The sequence below is a fragment of the Cervus elaphus genome, chromosome X (genome assembly GCF_910594005.1).
Source record: "Cervus elaphus chromosome X, mCerEla1.1, whole genome shotgun sequence".
Classification (NCBI taxonomy): Eukaryota; Metazoa; Chordata; class Mammalia; order Artiodactyla; family Cervidae; genus Cervus; species Cervus elaphus.
This window is the reverse complement of record NC_057848.1, coordinates 30,098,438-30,121,351: the sequence shown is the minus strand read 5'-3', so window position 1 is coordinate 30,121,351 and position 22,914 is coordinate 30,098,438. Positions and strand designations below refer to the sequence as shown.

General features: G+C 36.8%; 1 protein-coding gene across 2 annotated transcripts in view; it reads right to left on the bottom strand.

Moving 5' to 3' along the window:
• The window catches only part of RNF128 (ring finger protein 128), a 100,724-nt gene that overhangs the window by 3,384 nt on the left and 74,426 nt on the right, over positions 1 to 22,914 (bottom strand). For both annotated transcript variants that reach the window (XM_043896460.1, XM_043896459.1), the window contains exons 3-6: positions 12,117 to 12,188; positions 8,877 to 8,959; positions 7,898 to 7,994; positions 6,939 to 7,107 (exon numbers count right to left, since the gene is read on the bottom strand). In XM_043896460.1, coding sequence (XP_043752395.1) covers positions 6,939 to 7,107; positions 7,898 to 7,994; positions 8,877 to 8,959; positions 12,117 to 12,188 — 421 coding nt within the window. The remainder of the gene's footprint in view (positions 1 to 6,938; positions 7,108 to 7,897; positions 7,995 to 8,876; positions 8,960 to 12,116; positions 12,189 to 22,914) is intronic.

Sequence of the window (22,914 nt, the reverse complement as noted above, 5' to 3'; positions counted from 1 at the left end):
CTAGCCTAGGGGCCAGCAAACTACAGCTCGCAAGCCAAATCCATAGCTAAGAGTGATTTTGACACTTTTAAGAGGTTGGAAGATAAAACAACACTGTCCCAGTCCCCAAAGCAACAAAGACCTAAAGTCTTCAAAGCCTACTATCTGGCCATTTACAGACAAAGTTTGCCAATCCTTGGCCTAGAACATCTTGTGATAACAGAAAGTAAGGAAGTGCTCAAAAAAAAGGGGGGGGGGCGTATTTTGAAAGAAAATCAACCAACTTGAGGGAGTTCCCAACGACCAAATCTAGGACAATCTAAGTGTGAATAAATCATGAGAATAATATTATGGAGAAAAAGAAATATCTGTGAGTCCATATTATTATAAACAGTTGAATAAATAAGTGGAGAAATGATAGCTCTTCTTTAAATTAGAAGCTTAATTCATGTAGAAAGAAGGATGGAAATAGAAAATCACCATTTGGCACACACTTCAGTAATAATTATTGTAAGCAAGAACTATCAATGATTGCTAAAATTAGTAGGTAAAAATTATGATGAGAAACAGGACATTTGCATAGTTTCCAAGTGTCTCTCTAGAATACAATAATTAAAGGAAAAAATAATAACTTTAAAAGAAGAGGCTTGGCAGATACCACCTTAACCAAGTGAACAAAGTTAAAAACATTGATAATAAGACATGGGCATGATGTGCCTCATTATATGGTATCAGGCAGACAAGATAAGATAAGTGGTTTTCTTGCCAGAAATAGACAATGGACAATGAATTTAATCATTGGGAAACAGCAGACAATTCCAAATTGAAGGATATTCTTCAAAGTAACTAACTGGTGGCCTTCAGAGATATCAAAGTCAAGAAAAACGAAGACTAAGAAACAGTCACATATTAAGACTAAAAGGACTTGACAGTTAAATGTAATGTGGTCTTTTCAGCAGATTGGGTATAGAAAGAACATATCCAAACATAAAGGACATATATAGGGACTTCCCTGGTGGTCCAGTGGTTAAGATTCCAAGCTTCCAATGCAAGGGGTATGGGTTGGATCCCTGGTCAGGGAGCTAAGATCTCGTATGCCTCGCATATGTGAGATGAACTAATATTTGACAAGGGAACCAAAAACATCCAGTGGGGAAAAGACAGTCTGCAATAAATGGTGTTGGGTAAGCTGGATAAATATGCAACAGAATGAAACCGGACCCCTATCTTACACCACTGAAAAAATGAACTCTAAATAGATTAAGGATTTAAAATGCCAAAATCAACAAATGGGACTATATCAAACCAAAAAGCTTCTGCTCAGCAAAAGAAATAGTCAAAAGAATGAAAAGGCAAGCTACAAAATGGGAGAAAATATTTGCAAACCACATATCAGGTAAGGAGTTAATATCCAAAATATATAAGGAACTCATACAATTCAATAGCAGAAAAGTAAATAATCTGATTTAAAACTGGGCAGAATTGAAATTTGGGGGGGGAAAGATATTTTCCCAAAGAAAACGTGTGTGCATGCTCAGTTGCTCAGTCATCTCCAACTCTTTGCCCCCATGGACTGTAGTCCATCAGGCTCCTCTGTCCATGGGATTTTCCAGACAAGAACACTGGAGTGGGATGCCATTTCCTCCTCCAGGGGATCTTCCCGACCCAAGGATTGAACCTGCATCTCCTGTGGCTCCTGCACTGGCAGGCAGAATATGTACTGCTGACCCATCTGGGAAGCACCCCAAAGAAGATATGTGTATACAAATGGCCAACAGGTACATGAAAATATGTTCATCACTAATCATCAGGGAAATGCAAATGAAAACCACAATGAAATATTGCCTCACACTTGTTAGAATAGCTATTATCAAAATTATAACAGATGAGTGTTGGCAAGGATGTGAAGAAAAGAGAACTCTGGTACACAGTTGGTGGGAATGTATATTGGTACAGCACTATGGGAAACATGTATGGAGGTTCTCAAAAAACTAAAAATAGAACTATCATATCATCCAGCAATCCAACTTCTGGGTATATACCCAAAGGAAATGAAATCATTATCTTGAAGAGACAGCTGCACCTCCATGTTCACTGCAGCATTATACGCAATAGCCATAGAAATAACCTGTTTCTATGGACTGATCAACAGATAAAGAAAATGTGAGATACATATATATGTACACACACACACACACACACACACACACACAGAGGAATATTACTCAACCATGAGAAAGAAGGAAATACTGCCATTTGCAACAACATGGATAGATCTTGAGGACACTGTGCTAAGTGAAATAAGCCACACAGAGAAAGACAAACACTGTATGATAATACTTATATGCGGAATCTTTTTTAAAAAAGTCGAATTCATAGAAACAGAGAATGGTGGTTACAAGAGGCTAGAAGCAGGGGGGAATGGGGAAATGTCCATCAAAGGGTACACGTGTCCAGTTATAAGATGAATAAGTTCTTGGGAATTTAATATATAGCGTGGTGACTACAGTTAACAATACTGTAGTAAATACTTGAAAGTTGCTAAGCGTAGATCTTAAATGTTCTCAACACACACACACACACACACACACACACAATTTGTAATTATTTGAGATGATAGATTTGGTAACTAATCTTTCTCTGGTTATATGTCAAGTATATTTCAATAAAACTGGGGGGAATGAGAGAAGAGGAAATACAATGTGGGATCCTAGGACAGAAAAAGGACATTAATGGGTCAACTGGTGAAATTTGAGTAAGTTCAGTTTAGTTACTAACATTTTGTCATATAATTTCCTGATTTTGATAATTGTATATGGTTATATACGATGTTAACACTTGGAGAAGTTCAGTGATGGGCATTCTTCTTACTATTTTTGAAATGTTTTATCAGTCAGGCTGAAATCATTAAAAAAACAAACAAACCTGTGCTTGGGCCCACATCTCATGGATTATGATTGAACTATTCTGGGGTAGAGTCCAGGTATCAGTAATGGTTAAAGTTCTTCTGGGTGAGTCTAATGTGCAGCAAGGATTAAGAACTAGGGGCCCTATTCTGTGGTTCTCAAAGTGTGGTCCCTGGACAAGCAGTATCATTATCACCTGGAAACTTCTTAGAAATGAAAATTCTCAGGGCCCATCTCAGACCTATTGAGTCAGAAACTAGTGGTTGCCACTCTGCTTGTTTTTTTATTAAATAAATTTTTATTCATTTATTTTATTTTGGGTTTTTGTTGCTGTGCATGAGCTTTCTCTAGTTGCAGCAAGTGGGGCTACTCTCTAATTGCGAATGCATGGGTTTCTTGTTGCTGTGGCTTGTCTTTGCAGAGCATGGGCTCTAGAGCGCTGGCTTCAAGTTGTGGCGCAGGGGCTTAGTTGGCCCGCGGAATCTGGGATCTTCCTCGACCAGGGATTGAACCTGTGTCCTCTGCGTTGCAAGGCAGATTCTTAGCGACTGAACCAGGGAAGGCCCTCCCCTCTGTTTAAACAAGCCCTCTAGGTGACTCAAGGTAAGCTTAAGTTTGAAAACCAGTGTTCTAATAAAACTCAGCACAATGATGGAACACACAGGCACGAACTAACCAACTGTATGTTTTCAAAGCTATTTAAACCAACTATCACCATAATAATCAGTGGTTAATAGGAAAGATGCCAAAACAATTAATATATAATTGTGTGTGAGTATGTATGCGCTCAGTTGAGTCTGACTCTTTGCAACTCTGTGGACCGTCGCCCGCCAGGCTTCCCTGTCCACGGGATTTTCCAGGCTTGAATACTGGAATGGGTTGCCATTTCGTCCTCCAATTGACAAATCTACTTTACCATTAATGTTAAATTTTGCTGCTCTAATGTTTTTGCAAAACCAATTAAAAAATTCACGGTTGTAGTCTGATCTCAAAGTGGTGGTGGTGGTGGTGGTTTAGTCACTCAGTCATGTCCGACTCTTGAGATCCCACGAACTGTAGCCTGCCAGGCTCCTCCATCCATGGAACTCTCCAGGCAAGAATACTGGAGTGGGTTGCTGTCTCCTTCCCCCTCAAAGCAAAGTATATTCTCTTAATTTAAGACATATGACTGAGGCACCAATTTATCTATTAGCAGTATCTCTAAACTATAGGAGAAGTAGCCAAGAAGGAAAAGTAACCCTTAAATTATGAAACCCCAAATATCAATATATAAAAGGGATGGCAAGTGTGCCACTTCTATCCATGGTTACATTTTAAGTAGTCACAAAAGTCACACTAACACATTCACCTTCAAAGATGTTGGTTTAAGTCAATTTAATATTTGATTTGTTTGAAGAGCATAATAAAGTATTAGGAAACTAAGCTTAAATTTCTTAGCTTTTATTTTTGCTCTGACTCTCTGAATGGGAGGATTTTATCCCAAGGCCATACCAATTCTATATATCCATTTATTTGGGTGCTCACACTTGTGATGGTTGTAAATTTGGCATGCCTCAAACATTCAGTGTCTGAGCAAAATCCAATCATATGAGGAAGTAACATAGGTTGTTGACTTTATAACGGGTATTCTTAGACTGGTTTGGTTTTTGGTATCTGTTACTGACTTTAGAAATAGCATATGGTTTCTAAAAGTGAAGAAAAGGCAGGGTAAAGATGAATATTTCTGTATGTGTAACTTTTCTACAAACTATTAGATATAAATTAGAATATCCCACAAGCTCAGCATAATAATGATGACTGGGCGCCACAGTAGAACTGTAAAATAAAAAATCACAACTAAAATACAAAGAAATATTTCCCTTAGATATCAGAAGCTTATCTTAAAATACATGATTTTAAATCAGGGCTATTTTTAATAAAACTTCTGGTTTCCTAATGTTGAAACAAATCTACTCCACACAGCTTAAACATCTCTGTCTAATTTATATTATAGTTACAGGAAGCATATTACTTTATTCTTATTAAGGCAAACAAACACCATTTATGTGGGTTAAACTACTATTCTTTTTATTTTACTTATTTATTTATTTTTTGCTGTGCTGGGTCTTATTTGCTGTGCAGGCTTTTCTCTAGTTGTGTGAGTGGGAAAATCTATTCTGTGTGATCACTCACTCAACACTTATTTGAGTATTTGCTGTGAGGCAGCTTGTGCTAGGTGCTGGGTATACAATAGTGAACAATAAGACACTGTCCCTACCCAAACGGACTTTTTAAGGTTTTAATACAATTCAATGCAATAAGTGCAATGATAGAAGTTCTGTGGAAGTAGACAGTAGGGCCACACATGTAACTAAAGATAGGCTTCTCAGGGGAGCAAGTTTTCTTTCCAACATTTTATTTTGTATTGGGCTAAAGCCGATTAACAATGTTGTGATAGTTTCAGGTGAACAGCAAAGGGACTCAGCCATCCATATATATGTATCCATTCTCCCCCAAACTCAAAGGGGAGCAAGTTTTAAAGGAGGAACAGGAGTTGGACTTGGCTTCCCCAATTTCTTGGTAGAGGAAGAGTGGAAGGAATGGGCAGAGAGAAGAGAGTGGTTCAAACTATGACTGTTGAATTAAGGTTAGAAATTAGGAGATGGTTTAAAGGAAAATTATATTGAATCAAAAGGAAATGGAGAGGGAAGAATCTACGATTCTCCCTAAGTTTCTGGATTGAGGCACCTGGGTTGGTGTTCCTACCATTTATGTAGATAAAGAATACAGGAGAAGGAATATGAATCATCATTTTATTTGCTTCTCAAATTCTCTGCAAAAACTGTTCCGCCTTCCACTCTCCCCCATAAAAGCTGAACACCAAAATAGTAGGTTGGGACTTTTTTTCTTCTTTTAAACTGACCTGGCAATAAACTGAATTATCCCATACACTCAGGCCTCTTGCGTAGCAGGCAAGAATTCTACCACTGAACTACCAATGCTGCTAAACTGAATTATGCCATACCCTCTCCTTTATCTTCACTGAATTCTATTAGCACACCAAAAATTCATCTGAGGCTAATAGACAATGATTATCTATTATAGGTAGAATAACACACAGATTATTAAGATTCTTATGACTACTTTGCACTCTATGAAATGTTCAAAGATTAGATTACAATATGAGGTTTGCATTTGCAAGATGGTATTTCTCGTGACCTCTGTACAAACGGTATCTATGGCACTGATAAGCCTACCAAGGACAAAGGTTCATGTCATAGGAAGCTGCAACTTTTACAAGTCATCTTGACATTTCATTTTCCTCCTATTTTTAGGCCAGAATTAGGTCATCTCAAAATGGGGACTGAGGAAAAACTATCAAACCAACAAAAACCAAAAGACAAAGGTGGAAGTTAAAGAAAGAGAAAACAATTTGTATAGGGGTTTTCTCTAAGGAAAAAAGTAACAGAATTCCCTAAAATCTCTCTACTGGTATGGCATTACTATTTTGAAATTAATACATCCACTTTTAGTTTCCAAGGTTTGTTCATTTCATGGCAAATAACAGGTAGCAGCATACTGTTCTTAAACACAGTTTCCCATCTGGCAAAAAAAGGAGGGGGTGGTTCTGGAGAAGTTGTGTATAAATAAAAGTTTTGGAAATTAAATCATATTTTATCATTCCATAACTTCTTTATCATAATTTCTGGTTGATATGCAGTAAAGAATGGCTTCTAAAGTTGAAAACTTGTCCTTAGCCTCTGTAAGTTAATAAATCAACACTTACACATGCATTGGAGAGCAACTTTCCAATAAAAAAATCTTTTCTTCTGTGAATAATCCCCATTCTTAAAGCATTTCATCTGTTTCAGGTATATTTGAATATGTGTATATTAAGTCAAGAGAGGGGTGCATCCTGCATTGCATCACTGTCACTAGAAAAAACCTGGAATGTGTTAATTGTGTCAATGGATGAACAGAATAAATGCTAAAAAACAGGAGTACTCTGCCTGGGTGTCTAATCTCCAGCGGATCATTTGTGGGGCACTTGGGGCCCCTCAGCCTGGTGCTCACTTGCTGAGTGTGCATGTTCCTCCAAAGGTGGTTCATCTGCTCCCTGAACTGAAGCATATCCAGATGAAGCAGTCTCACTGCGGTTATCCTCTTCATGAGGAGAGGCACTACTGGAAGTTTCATTGGATACAGGAACTTGTAAAGACACTGATCCATCTTCAACATCCACCTGTGGAAAGCATTTGACCACATTAACAGGCTCTCAGAGTACATGCTTTTCCTTGACATATTATTACAAAGTTTCTCCCTAGGTGACTTCTTAGAGCAAGGCTTCCTGACTTTTGAAACTTACAATCCATTTTTTGATGATCACAAACATCTCTTGCTGGTCCCAGCCAGAGCACTTGCAGTAACTGGGTCCAATGGGGCGAAAGATGTTACAGGCAGACTACCATCAACATTTGACATGCTTATCTGGGTGAACACTTCATAATATAATGCCTGAGACAAGGAAGGTACTCAAAAAACAAATTCCTATGCTGTCCCCTATGAGTACTGAGAATCACTGTCATCTATATATCTCTTCAAGTCAGGAAGATTCTGTTGAGCTTGACTCTCTGTTGTGTGTATTGTGAAACAGGTAGTTTTTTCACTTATGAAAAATAATTCAATATTTATTATACTTTCTCAAACTTTACATGCTCATTTAACTACAAGTTTGGTTGCAATGCAATAGTAAGATAGTAAAAAACAACAAGGGGTATCAGAAGTCAGCTGGGGTTATCACTTCAAGTTCTGACCACATAATAAGTACATTTGAGGAGGGGAAAGAAGGAGGAAAATAGAGGTGGTCCAACATGACATCTCACTGTCACTATAAGTAGTTTCCATTTTTGGTATAACCCATAAGTCTAGCACATTGTACAGTTAACAAATAGGATGACAACTTCCTGAAGGTTAAGATATATAAATAACATGCTGCTTAAGCTCCTTTGTATAAATTGTTTAACAATGCTTACCTCAATTCCCAAAGCTTTGAGTATGTCACATTTGCACATGGGGCAAGTCCTGTGTTCTAACAGCCATGGGTCAACACATGTCTTATGGAAAACATGGCTAATGAAGGAAAAAACATATAAGTTGGTTATGTGAAAGAGCAACAACACTTTGCCTAATACACTAACAGGTTACTCTATAAGTTTATTTGGTCTTTTAACAAATGACTTTTTTCCCTTTAAAACACACAATCACAGAAACAAAATTTAGAAATTTCATAATACATTACTTTTAAATATAAAAGCCTCATTACCCTAGCTTCATAAAAACTTCATAAAAACTATTTTCAATACCACTTACTTAAAAATATTTAAGATATTGCCTGACCTAAGATGTGCAGTAAATTGGATCTTGATTATTTTGTTATACCCTAACTATAAAACAGTACAGTTAGTCATTCTTGATAATATAGACAAAGGTATTGAGTGCAAAATAATTCTGATAATTTAGGAAATGTGACAAATTCCAGGAATACCACTATTTAATAGCAAAAAGGAAGAATGTTAAGAATAACTTCCAGGAGACGGATAATGAGAAGCTAACGAAGACTTCCAAATAGGTGCTCATAAATTGATTTTATTTTTTTCTCAACAGGATGGGCATAAATCTTTTGAATTAAATTACCCAGTACCACACACACACAAACACACAAATAAACAGTGGTGCTGGCTACACACACACTATAAACAGTGGTGCTACCTAGGTTCTCAGTTTTTTACAGAAGTAGTTTCCAAATTGTACCAGATTATGGAAACTTCATATAATTAGCCTTATACTATTTCCAATGATACTAAAAACAAAGCAATCATCTATATTTAAGTGAAAAGAAGTTAAAAATAAACAATTTCTTTATTTGGAGACATTCAAAATAGTTTCCTGCACAATAATGATTTTTGTAAATCAGCTATTTTTATTGACAACATAAAAGAAAATCAAACTTACTTGCAGGTTAAGATGCGCACCAAATCATTTGGTTTATATAGTTCAATACACACGGCACAACTATCTCCATCAGGGCCGATTTCCTAAGAGCAAAGAGTTACTGTTATTCCAATGGATAAGAAAAATACACTAAACTACAGAGCAAGATCAGAATATACATGTATTTAATACATTACTTAAATTCCTACAGAAGGAGCATCACATCACTAAAATGACTTTCAATAAGAAATTTAAAATTATCTAGACTTAACTGGAATCTAACAAAAAGGCAAACTTATAGAAACAGAGTAGAAAAGTAGTTTCCAAGGGCTGAGGAGTGGGGAAAACAGGGAGAAGTTAGTAAAAGGGTACAAACTTTCAACTATGAGGTCTGAAGATCTAATATAAAACATGGCGACTAGAGTCGATAACACTGTGTATTATGTAATTGAAATTAGAAAATAAAATACTTAGACTTTAAAAAGTAAAAGAGGATTCCTGAGTAGCCTGGTGGTTAGGATTCTGGGCTTTCACTGCCATAGCCTGGGTTCAATCCCTAGTTGGGAACTCAGATCCTGCAAGCCATGTAGCATGACCGAAATAAATAAATAAATAAATGTAAAACAATAAAGTTAACCCAAGAGGAATAGTATAAAGAGAAACATGTAGCACTAACGTAAACTTTTTCCTGCTTTTAGAATTTACACAGTGCCATAAGTTCTTTGGCTATGTTTTTCCATTAAAAAAAATTAAGGTATAATTCACATGAAGTTAAATTCATTCTAAATGTTGAGTAAACAGTTTTGCAAGTTTGGAGAAGCATGCAGTCACTTAATCCCCACAATAATTAAGATATAGGATAGTCCTGGTACCCCAATAAATTCTTCTATATCCCTTTGTAATTAACCCCCTCCTTTTATCTCTATCTTCTGTTACCCACTGATCTGTTTTTCAGTGCCTTCTATTTTGGCTTCTCCAGGTTATCTTATAAGTGGAATTGTGTATTATATAGCCTTTGAGTCTGGCTTCTTTTACTTAACATAACGCATTTGCAATTCATCCTTGTTGGTGAATATATCAGTAGGGTTCTGCTGTTTTTATGGCTAAGTAGTACTCTATAATATAGATGTACCACAGTTTTTTATCCATTCACCATCTGAAGGACATTTGGCTTCTTTTCAGTTTTGGATAATCACCAGTAAAGCTTCCCTGAACAATTTTGAACAAGCTCTTACATGAATGGGTAAACACCTAGCAGTGAGATTGCTGGGTTCTTTGGAGAGTGTATATTTGACTTCATAAAATTGCCAAATCGTTTTCCAAACTGGCTGTATATTGCATTCTCACCAGCAAATGTATGAAAGTTCCAGCTGTTCCGCATCTGACCAGCTATTGGTATTGTAGGTTCAATTGGTTTTAGCCATTCTAATAAATGTGCCGTGGGTATCACACTGTGGTTTTAATTTGCACTTCCCTAATGATGAATGATGGCTGGATGGCCTCACTGACTCGATGGATATGAGTTTGAGTAAACTCCGGGAGTTGGTGATGGACAGGGAGGCCTGGCGTGCTGCGATTCATGGGGCCGCAAAGAGTTGGACACAACTGAGCAACTGAACTGAACTGAACTGAATGATGAATGATCTTGAGCAACATTTTATGTGCTTCTTTGCCAACCATATATTTCTTTGGTAAAATGTCTGTTTTGCCCATTTTTCCACTAGGCTACTTTTTCTTTTGTTGAATTTTGAGAGTTCTTTATATATTCTGGATACAGTCCTTTATCAGATATGTGATTTGCAAATATATTCTCCAAGTCCGTGGCTCATCTTTTCAGTCTCTTTCAAAGAGCAAAAGCTAATTTTAACAGTCAAATTTTTCATTTTTTTCTTTAATTGACTTGTTTTTGGTATCATATCTAAGTAATTTTTGCCTAACTCAAGCAACAGAGATATTTTTCTCCAACGTTCTCTTATAAAATTTCATAGTTCTAGGTTTTATATTTAAGTCTGTGGTCCAATTTGAGTTAATTTTTACAGAGGGTATAAAGCGTGGACTGAAGTTCATTTTTCATTTTTTCTGTATATGGATATTCAGTCATCATTTATGGTTTCCAACAAATGTCTGTCCTTTTTTTTTTAAAATTGTTTTTGCTTCTTTGTCTAAAATCAATTGATCATATATATGTAGGTCTATTTCTGGACTGTCTCTTCTGTTCCAAGGATCTAAAGGTCTAGCTTTTTCCTAATACCATACCTTCTTGACTACTGTAACTTTAAAATAACTGCAAATCAGGAAACATTAGTCATCCAAATTTGTTCTTTATCAGAATTATTTTGGTTATTCTAGTTCTCTTGCTTTTCCAAATAAACTCAGAATCAACTTGTCAATTTCTACAAAAGTTGCAACTGATACTTTGATTGAAACTGCACTGAATCTTTAGATCAGTTTGGGGAGAGTCTTCTAATTCATGAACATGGTATATTCCCATTTTTTTAGGCCTTCTTTGATTTCTTTCTTTCTTTGATATTTTGCAGTTTTCAGCATATAGATCTTGTACATATTTTGTAAGATGTATACCTAAGGATATAATGGTTTTGGTGCTATCATAGATGGTATCTTTTTATTTCAGTAAGTTCTATAGCTATATTTTCATTGTAGTACAAACCTCTATAGCTCTTTTTTATATGGGTTTTAAACATCAATGGTACTTTTCAACTGTGCTAAATCTGAAAATTGATGTTCAAGTAAAGTTGTACTTAAGTACTATATTCATTTTCTGTTGTTGCTATAACAAATTACAATAACTTAGTGGCTTAAAATGACACAAACTTATACTCTTAACTGTTATTGCTCATGGACCCTTTCTTGTACCACTCCAATCTCTTACTTCCATTGTCACATCTCATACTTCACTGTCAAATCTCCTCTTTCCTCCCTCTTGTAAGAACACTGTGATTATATTTAGGTCCCACTTAGATAATCTAGAATAATCTTCCCATCTCAAGATCCTTAACTTAATCACATCTGCAAAGTCTTTTTTGCCATATAAGACAACATTTACAGGCTCCAGGGATTTAAAAAAAAAACTAGATGTCCTTGGGGGTCATTATTCAGCCAACCTCCAGCATTAAATAGATTAAAAAATCAGTTATATTTATAAATTCCAATTAAAATTATACTTTGGAAGAACATGAACTTTAAAAAGTGGATTGGTAGCACTGCTTTAAAACAAATAGCATTTAAAAGTCATAAATGCACCTTGTCTCCTTGCTTCAGTGTACGGAGTTGAAGCCTTCCAATAGCTTTTTTAGCATCTGCCTTTAACTGTCTCTGTAATAAAAAATAGCAGGTATTAGAAAAAAATTTAAATAAATATGATAAAAGAGGTATAGAGGATTAATAAATATTTATAAGGTAAAAGTCAGTGTATAAGTAAATTCTGAAAGACACAATTTAATTAACCATAATAAATGTCCATTTATCTCATATCAAACAGGAATTTTTAAATTACTGAAACCTTATGTTTCCTACCTTCTTAAACAGCAGCTTTGGGCCACAATGATAAAGCTCTATGTCCCTATTCCAAATGAATTCAGATGCTTTGAATTTTCAAAGCAGTTTTCCTATTTTCAAAAGCCCAGAGGGTCTTAAAGTACATATTTTCCAATTTCTTTTTTTTTAAATAGTGTCTTATTTGGTAGAAAGTGCATAGGATTTGGATTCAAATGAACCTAGATTCAAAACTTGACTTTTTCACTTATGAAATGAAAAATCCTGGACAAGTCATTAAATCTTTGAGCTTGTTTACTCATCTATAAAATGAGGATAACATCAATCCTTCCAGTGTTACTTGGTACTAGGGGAAAAAAATTGCTGTTTATAACCACTACTGCCTTGTAAGGTGGGTGGATTCTGAGAGCGGTGGATTCTGAGAGTTTTTTGCTTGTTTCACTTAACATATACCTAGATGAGTCTGAATATGCAAAGGCAAGTCTATGGTTCATTTAGGGAATAAGGACTAAAATATTACATTTATATCTATCTATCCATATATACACACACACACACATATATATATATTTGAATCAAAAGTGAGGTTTTAATATGGAATCTAGAAAAATGGTACCAATGAACCTATTTGTAGGGGAAGAATAGAGACTCAGACATAGAGAATAGACTTATAGACACAGTGGGGGCAGGAGAGGGTGGGAAAAATTGAGACAGTAGCATTGAAATGTGTACATATTACCATGTGCAAAACAGATAGCCAGTGGGAAGTTGCTGTGTAACACAGGAAGCTCAACCTGGTGCTCTGTGACAACCTAGAGGGTGGGATGGGGTGGGAGATGGGAGGGAGGTTCAAGAGGGAGGGAGGGAGCATATGTATACCTAAGGCTGATTCATGCTGATGTATGGCAGAAACCAATGCAACACTGTAAAGCAATTATCCTTCAAATAAAAAGAAATTAAAAAAATAAAATTTAAAAAAGTATGGGGGAAATCTAAAAGGCGAGGGAAAAGTGAGAAAGAAAGGAATCAATGAGAGACTATCTCTTTGTATGGGATGAACTGGTGGGCGGGGGTAGGGGGGAAACCAGGTAGTATGAGATATTCAGTGTTAATTTGAAATTATTCGTGAAGCCACAAATAAACCTTCCTTCTATTTCAGTAAAATCTACCACATATACAAATGCCTCAAGAAAAGATAATATATGTGTAAATTGAAGAAGAGGCCAGGTTTCACATCTGGGTGGATGCTGTATGGAATAGAGAGATAGTATGTTTAGCAGGGCAAGATGATAAGCAATCTTCCTATTTCGTATTGTGAAATGAACAAACTTAGAGAAATTCAGCAAAAAAGTAGATGGGCAGAACCAGAAGTCTTGTGAGAATGTCAACAGCTTCCTCATCCCCCTGTATGTACCTCCATCCCCAGCAGGGAGACCCCCTAGCTGACATCAAGGCTATATGAAAATTAGAGATAATTTAAGTAAGTGTTTGTCACTCAGTCGTGTCCCATTCTCTGTGACCTCATGGACTGTAACCCACCAGGCTGCTCTGCCCATGGGATTTCCCAGGCAAGAATACTGGAGTAAGTTGCCATTTCCTTCTCCAGGGGGATCTTCCCAACCCAGGGATCAAATCCAGGTCTCCCACATTGCAGGCAGATTCTATACCATCTGAGCCACCAGGGAAGCTATGCAAGTAAAGTATCCAGCATAATGTCTGGCTGATCGCAGACACTCAATAAAATGTTTATTAAATGAAAATATAAAGTATTTTCATCAATAAGCATTTTTATACATGTCTGTAGTAAATGTAGTTTGGAAGGGAATAATCCATGAGTATAGGTGAAGTGAAGTGAAGTTGCTCAGTCGTGTCCGACTCTTTGCGACCCCATGGACTGTAGCCTACCAGGCTCCTCCATCCATGGGATTTCCCAGGCAAGAATACTGGAGTGGGTTGCCATTTCTTTCTCCAGGAGATCTTCCTGACCCAGGGATTGAACCCGGGTCTCCTGCATTGTAGGCAGACGCTTTACCGTCTGGGCCACCAGGGAAGTCACATGAGTATAGGTATGTGAGGCTATTCTTTAATGCCCAAATCCGCCTCCTATGTAAGATATCATTTTGTGAAAGGTATTTTACTTGATGCCAAGGTGATTACCGCCAAAGTATTTTTCTGCTGTCACAGTAGCAGCAGAAACTTCTCAGATTGTTATCTGACTGGCAAACAGCTCATAGAAACAGCTAATAGGAAGGCCTAGCCCTTAGAAGGAAAGAAGTGCTAACTGAAGCCCTTTCACTCCCTGTTTGAAGTTCACTCAACAAGGGGAATTTTATGATGGTACTTAATTTTGAGCCTAAATATTTCCCTTCTATTTTGTTACTTGCATCACAATAATAGAATGAAAGTGAAATGAGGTACACTTAGGGTCTTTAGAGCTGGAAAAATTCTTGGAGTTCAACTAGCCTGATATCTAATCTGACAGATAAGAAAATTGATGCCAAAAGAGAAAGACTACCTTGTTCAAAATCTCAGAGTTGTTTAGTGTCAGTCCCACCGAAACCCAGAGTTTGGGAACACTTAACTCTGACATCAAGGTAGTCATCTTTTTGTTTACTGTGGCTTGGAGTAGGAAGCTAGTACTACTTCCTTATATTTATATAATTATTTAAACAAATTTTTAGTTTGTTTTGTTTTTCTCTTTCTTTTTTATTTTTTTAAATTGTGAAAGTATGATAACACATTTACAGGAGACTTAGAAAATAGCTGCTATATAATTTAAAATTATTTTTGATATCTATTACCTCACTTAATCCTCACAATATCCCCTAAAGGAGACAATATCTCTATTTTAATGCCATTCAAATAGAGGCTTGCAAAAGTAAAATAATTTGTCCAAAAGGGAATGCAACCTCTAAACGACAGAGTTAGTACAGGAAGTCTGCTCTTCATACGCCAAGATTCCATTATAATACAGCCATCCAAAATCGTCTGAAGTTTTTCCAACTCCTGGATTCTATGGTCTGGCAAATTGTGGCCAGTCCTTATAGTGAACAAGCAGTATGCCCACAGGGCTCTGGCCTTGGCCTAAACTTCCAAACATTACTACTTTTGTTTCCTATAAAACATGAGGTATTTCGACATGAAGAAGAGAAAAATGTAGACGATACAAAAATAGAGTCAACAAGAGAAAATAAGACAAGGAAAAAGTGAAGTTGATGAGAAGTCTTTGACAGCCATTTTGCACTTTGTCTTTAGCGCACTTCTGACTTAGGTTTAGGCAACCAGCTCCACGACAACTGGGGAAATGCACTCACAAGGAAGTGATACATCGCTAGTGTATTTACATGACTAAGCCTGCACAGTTTGATTTCTCATTCCAAAATATTCAACTGGAGGCATGAGCCTCCAGTGCTAGTGCTTATCAATTCATCAGGGATGGATGCTAACTATACAACTTTGATTATATCCAAGACTAACTGCAAATTAATTTGAGAGATGGGATCAAAAGCAAACTTTAAATGTAATGTTCAAGTCTATGTTGATGAAAAAAGTGGAACTTACATTAAGACAAATGCTTTTTAAAAAAAAATTGAGGGGGGACAAAAATATAGGGAAAAATTCAAGACGCCAGAATATCCTAAGCAAGGGACTTGATTATGAAAGATCTCTAAAAGATTTGCAGCACAGCATATACCAGTGTTTAAGGAAGCAGCCCTAGAATTTTAAAAAGCCTTTGAAAGGAAATCTGAATGTTTCCAATAACTCCTACCAAGCTTTTATAAGGAAAATATATTTCTTTCAATACGGAGGTGTGACTTGTGGTTTTGTTAAGAAGCACAATTTTTAGAACCTGAATAAAGGTCACTTTTAAAACTGCCATCAGCACTCAAAATATTAATATTTCACTGTCACATTGATAGTAGGAGTTTCCAAGATGCGCCCATTCCTCTAAAAACTGACATGAGAACAAGATTAAGACCAAGTAGTTTATATTAAGGGCTTCCCAGGAGGAGAAGAGGACGACAGAGGATGAGATGGTTGGATGGCATCACTGACTCAATGGACAAGAGTTTGAGCAAATTCCAGGAGATGTTGAAGGACAGGCAAGTGGGGCATGCTGCTGCCCATGGGGTCACAAAGAGCAAGACACAAAGAGTAAACCTGGTGTGCTACAGTCCATGGGGTAGCAGAGTCAGGCGCGACTGAGCGACTGAACAACAACAGCTGGCTCTCGTTGTAAAGAATCTGACTGCCAATGTTTGAGACACAAGAGATGCAGGTTCGATCCCTGGGTTGCTGGAGTAGGAGATAGCACCCCACTCCAGTATTCTTACCTGGAAAAATTCCATGGGCAGAGGAACCTGGCGGGCTACAGTCCATGGGACCGCAAAGAGTCGGACATGAATGAGCACAGCACAGCACAGTTTATATTAAATACATGTTGAGATTTTCCTGGTGGCTCAGACAGTAAAGCAGCTGCCCACAATGCAGGAGACCCCAGTTCAATCCCTGGGTCAAGAAGATCCCCTGGAGAAGGGAATGGAAACCCACTCCAGGATTCTTGCCTGGAGAATTCCATGGACAGAGGAGCTTTGCAGGCTACAGTTCATGGGGTCACAAAAAGTCGGACATGACTAAGAAATTAACATTTTGGGAAATATGAAACCTCTCTCCAATTCTGTCTCCTCACCAGTAAGTAGGAATATTAATAATCCTATATAGGATTGTTACAACAATATTTTGGGCTTCCCTGGTGGCTCAGTGGTAAAGAATTCACCTGTCAATGCAGGAAACATAAGAGACACAGGTTCAATCCCTGGGTTGGGAAGATCACCTAGAGAAGAAAATGGCAACCCACTCTAGTATTCTTGCCTGGGAAATCCCATAGATAGAGGAGCCTGGTGGGCTACAGTCGCAAAAGTGTCAGATACAACTTAGCAACTAAACAACATGTTTGAATAATATTAAGTCAAACCCTTGGGTGTCCCTATATGCTTTAATATTTAAAGATAATGTGCCCAATGCAAACTATAATTTATGTTTTACTTCTTAAAAAACAGAACTTCAAGAGTGTATCTACTTTGGTACACAAATTACTTCGGACACCTTTTCAGTACCTCTCCATCATATCAGAATTCCTATCCTATAAATTCCAACAGCACACTGTTTCCACCTCTTATATTCTGTAGTTGTATTATTCATGTGTCTTTTTCTCCTAGTGGATTGTGAGTAGGTAGAAGACTGGGCCTTAATCATTTAAAAAAAATCCCCATAATGCTTAATCTTTGCTCAAAGAATAGCTTTTGAATTTAGAAAAACAGATTTTCTCATCTAAGTTTTATTCATTAAAAGCCTCTACTCAATCAATTTTGAGGGGGAAAAAAGGTTTAGAGAACATGTATTGGACTCCTGCCATGCGTCAGGTTTAACCCTAAGTTTTTTACATGTGTCATCTTGTTTAAACAGTAACAACCTTATGGAATAGCATTTTAATATCCAAATTTTATAGACAAGAAAAGGTCCTGAAGCTTGACTAAAGGCCAGGCAGCTGGTTAGTTGCAGAGCTGTGATTCAATTCAAGCCCAGGTTCTATCTGGCTTTAAAGCCCATGATCTCTCCACTATAGTACAGTGCCTCCATTGTGTAACAGGAAAGAAGCCTTTAAAGGGCTTCACATTCCTTGTGAAAAAGATAAATGAAAGAAATTAAAAAAAAAAAAACCCTCAAAGTTAGCTATTATCCAATCTTCAAATCCTTCTTCATTTGACTACTTACTGTGATTTGGGGAACTCTCTTAAACAAGTGTTTTATATCAACATATTCTACCCACCTCCTCACCAGTTCTAAGAGATACCTGGTCTAAGAAAATTTGGCAGAGTAGAAGACTGATTCAAAGCAGCTTGGTTGTTGGCCAATTTTGTTAACAGAAGCTTAATGTCATTACTCTATTCAAAAGCTGGGATGGTTCTAGTCACTGACGAATTTCAGCTGTACAGTTTCTTTTGTTGTTGTTCTGAGTGACACTTTAAGTGGGCCGAAAATGAAGATTTGCGGCAATTCTCATCCTATATTACAAAGTTCAATTTTTAAATTACAGTGAACACAAAGATATTCTACCTATTTTACCTATGAATTTATATTGAACTAAGTAAAATAAATGTTTTAGTCTGGTTATTTGTCAGCCTGATTTTTGGTCCCAAGGTATTCAGCTTTCAGTTTAACTGAAACCCACATAAAGAACATTAGGCATGTAGTCGAACCTAATAACTTGATGGGGGGCTGGTCAGGGCGAGTATATAAAAGAAAGGAAAGAACATGGATATAAGCAAACTAGATTTTCCTGTTCTTTAGCCACAACTTTTTTAAAAATAAAAACTTCCACAAAAATGTGGCTCAGAATCAAGTCAATGTATGGCAAAACCAATACAATGTTGTAAAGTAAAACAAATAAATTAAAAAAATAAATTAAAAAAATTTATAAAACAGAAAACTTAAAATCAAGAATTATGGTAAGAGGATTCTTTTACTCAGATTCCTGTGAACAAAATCAAAATCTGAGTGTTGTGACTATTTTGACATATGAGAACTGAGAGTTATTTTTTCCCCAATCAAAAACCTATGCATCGAATCACTGTGTCATACATCTGAAACTAATATAATATTGTATGTCAATTATACTTCAATTTAAAAAGCTACAGTTTGCATGCTGCAACTGGAAGATTCCACATGCTGCAACAAAGACCTGACACAGCCAAATAAATAAAAATAATTTTTAAGAAGAGTAAGCAAAAACACCCCTATGTATAATATTTGAATGGGAGGATTCCTAAAGGAAAGAGGAGCTGCAGACTGTAACACAGCTTCCCATAAGTCTATGGAATTACAGAAATACGAGTACAGACCATTTGCATGAAGATGATCCCTGTGAACAGTGTGAAGAAATACACTGTAAGGAAGAGCATTGAGAAAAGGGGGAATTTGACCCAGGGGATAGGTTATGACTCAGATTATAGCATTTTTTCAAAGACACAATCAAAACCTTTATTATAGTAAGTGAATATTTTTAAAAAAAAGTCCTGAGAGACTCATTGTAAGAGCTTCCTTTTGTTCAATGAGAAAAATCACAGAAAAACTAGGTCCTACTCAGATAAGAATTTGTTTAATCTGCTCTTCTCATGTAAGAGCCAAACCAGTAGTTTTGTAAAGGGTTCTAAACCTCAAATTTAAGCAGGAACAGATACATACAAATGTACCCACTATAAATATAAAGATAGATAGATAGATAGATAGATACTGGTACAGTATGCAGACACCTGCTAAGTCTTCCAGTTAATTTCATATACTAGGAGAGCAGAGAAAATTTAATGTGATCAGAAATGTTTCAGATATTTTTAGTCATGCTTTAAGCTCAAGGACAAATTTTAAGATATTAATGCAGCTAAGTTCTTCCTCATCTGAGACCACACAGGAGTGCTATCTCTTTGGCAGCAAACTGCAAGGACACATGTGACATATCTCTGCCCAGGAAGCCAATTTGAATCTCAGGATGTGAGGCTCAGATGGGGAACTGACTGGTCACTATATAATTCTGCTAGCAGTAGGCCATGCTGCCCCAAACTCAGGACCCCAACAATGAAACCAAGTGCATATTATTTATCTTGATTGTTGTGCCAAGTACCCATGACAAACTGGTACAACATGGTCCATTGCTTCAGATGTATATAACGAAATTGTCAACCACTAACATAAAGAACACTTTGACTAATCTATTTTGTAAATGAAAGTCTGTACCACTTAATCTCCATCACCCCCAGCCCAATCCCCCTCACCTTTGGCAACCACCTATTTGTTCTCTGTATCTGTGACTCTGTTTCTATTTGGTTATGTTTATTCATTTGTTTTGTTCTTTAGAATCCACATATAAGCGAAATCATACACTATTTGTCTTTCTCTGCCTGATTTACTTGACTTAGCATAATATCTTCTAGGTCCATTCATGTTGTCACAAGTGGTTAAGATTTCATTCTTTTTATGGCTGAATAATATTTCACTGTATATAGGAGATAAAGAGGTACAAATTTCAGTTACAAAATAAACGAGTCACAGATATGAAATGCACAGTGTGCGGAATATAGTCAGTAATTATGAGTGTGTGCATGCTAAGTTGATTCTCTAAGGCAAGAATATTGGAGTGGATTGCCATTTCCTTCTACAGGGGATCTTCTCAACCCAGGGATCAAACTCAAGTCTCCTGCATTGGCAGGCAGGTTCTTTACCACTAGCACCATCTGGAAGCCATTAATAATTATTCAATATCTTTTTATGGTTACAAGTAACAACTATACAATCATGGTGATCATTTTGAAATGCACAGAAATATCAAATCATTGGGTTACGTACCAGGAACTAACATAGTGTTATAGATCAATTATACTTCAAAAACAAACAAACTTATAGAAAAAGAGGTCAGATTTGTGGCTACTGGAGGCAGATAGTGGGGGGAGGGGGGATTAGATAAAAGTAGTCAAAAGCTACAAACTACTATTTATAAGATAAGTATGTACTAGGGATATAATGTACTATATGACAAATATAATTAACACAGTTATATATTATAAATGAAAGTTATTAAGAGAGTAAATCCTAAGAGTTCTCATCACAAGTGAAAAATTGTTTTTTCTATCTCTTTAATGAGTATCTACATGATGATGGATGTTCACTAAACCTGCTGAGGTCATCATTTCAGGATATACGTAAGTCAAATCATTATGTTGTACACCTTAAACTTACACAGAGCTCTATGTCAATTATATCTCAATAAAAGTGGAAAAAACAGAAAATCAAACAAAACAAACAAAATAAAACCACCTTGAGAACCATTTTCCCAGGGTTGGCTAAGGGCCAAGCATGGTTTCCTGGGAGACTCTCAAGGAGTAAGCAACTAAATCTATTGTATTGTCTCTTTACAATCCACTCGCTCTCTTTCAATCAAGGTCTTTTTAACAATGAAACAGTCATATTTGGGCTTTTACAGTTAGTACAGCATTTATATATAAGGTAAGCAAGAGCAGAAGGCAAATGAAGGATGAAAATAGGCTCAAACAAATTATTCTTCTAGTCAATAAGACCATTTAAGACATCTTTATATTGATGTAACAACTTAATTATCTGTTTACTCCCTTGATCTATGGACTTGAACTTTGTGATAAACTTGTACAGAGATATTTAAAGTAATGAACTACATCTAATTCTTCCTCAGGCTAGTCACTCTCCATTGACATCACATGCTGGGAGGTTTTAGTTCAGTTTCCCAATACATTTGATTATCATAAAATTTGTTTATATAAGGCAGCTGAATCTTACCAATACCAGTATTACACCATCACAATGTAGTTATGATACAGTTTCAGTTGGTTACAAAAGAAATCGGGAAGTATCACAGAAGTGTTTATTAAATCTTCCTAGAATAATTGTTCTTTGCCCACATATCAGATATCATGGACAAGTATTATCACCAGTGGTGATGATTCTGTCATTTCTAGATTCCATGTTAGCTCAGGACAAAGCCCATCATTTGTCTCAAGTCACACTATTATACAGTTTTCCCACTGACTGTTGTGCAGCAAGCCCATCTCCCTTCCATGGGGAATACATGTGTATCACTCAGCATTATTCCTCTACCTCATCTCATCAGTCCATCCTTTGGTAAAGGTCAGTCAGAGATCAGTAATGTAAGTTACAATTTCACCCAGAAAACTTCCATAAGTTTGAGGATCTGCATGTGTCTCAAAGATGCTCTTGCAACTTCCATAAGTAAAAATGGAAAGCCATTACCCCATGACTACTTGGATCTCCATTCAAAGTAAAATAGTTAACAGACCCTGTTGTGTCAGAGTATATGCTCTTTCCCAGTGCTGAATGCTAGCATTCTCTAGCATTATTATTGGCTCTGTGTGACCATATTACCAAGTCTTTACCATCTTTCCAAGTAGATTCCCATTCTTTTCTTTGCTCTTGGAAGATGATTCCCACCAATCTGTCTATGTAAGAGTAATTTCTTTTCTTCTGAAAGACACTTTTCACTAAAAGTGAATTCAGCTTGTTCCATTAGACCAAGGCCAGCTTCTATTTCACCTAGAGCCCTCTTTGGTTTCACTGGCTGATGTTTAACCCAACATGTATCTTGTTTCCTTTGAGTATTGATTGCTTGAATAAGGTTAAGGTACATGCACTGTATACCCAAAATGCAGGGTGTCCCACGTCAGTCATGTGTATAGTGGTCACTCCCAAATTCAGTTTAGTCTGAGCATGCCATAAGGTTTTCCACAATCTTTCTTGTCTTAGGTTAGGGTGGTCCCCAGGGAAAACATGAATCCACCTGCTACTGCTGCTGCTGCTAAGTCACTTCAGTCGTGTCCGACTCTGTGCGATCCCACAGAGGGCAACCCATCAGGCTCCTCTGTCCCTGGGATTCTCCAGGTGGGAACACTGGAGCGGGTTGCCATTTCCTTCTCCAATGCATGAAAGTGAAAAGTGAAAGTAAAGT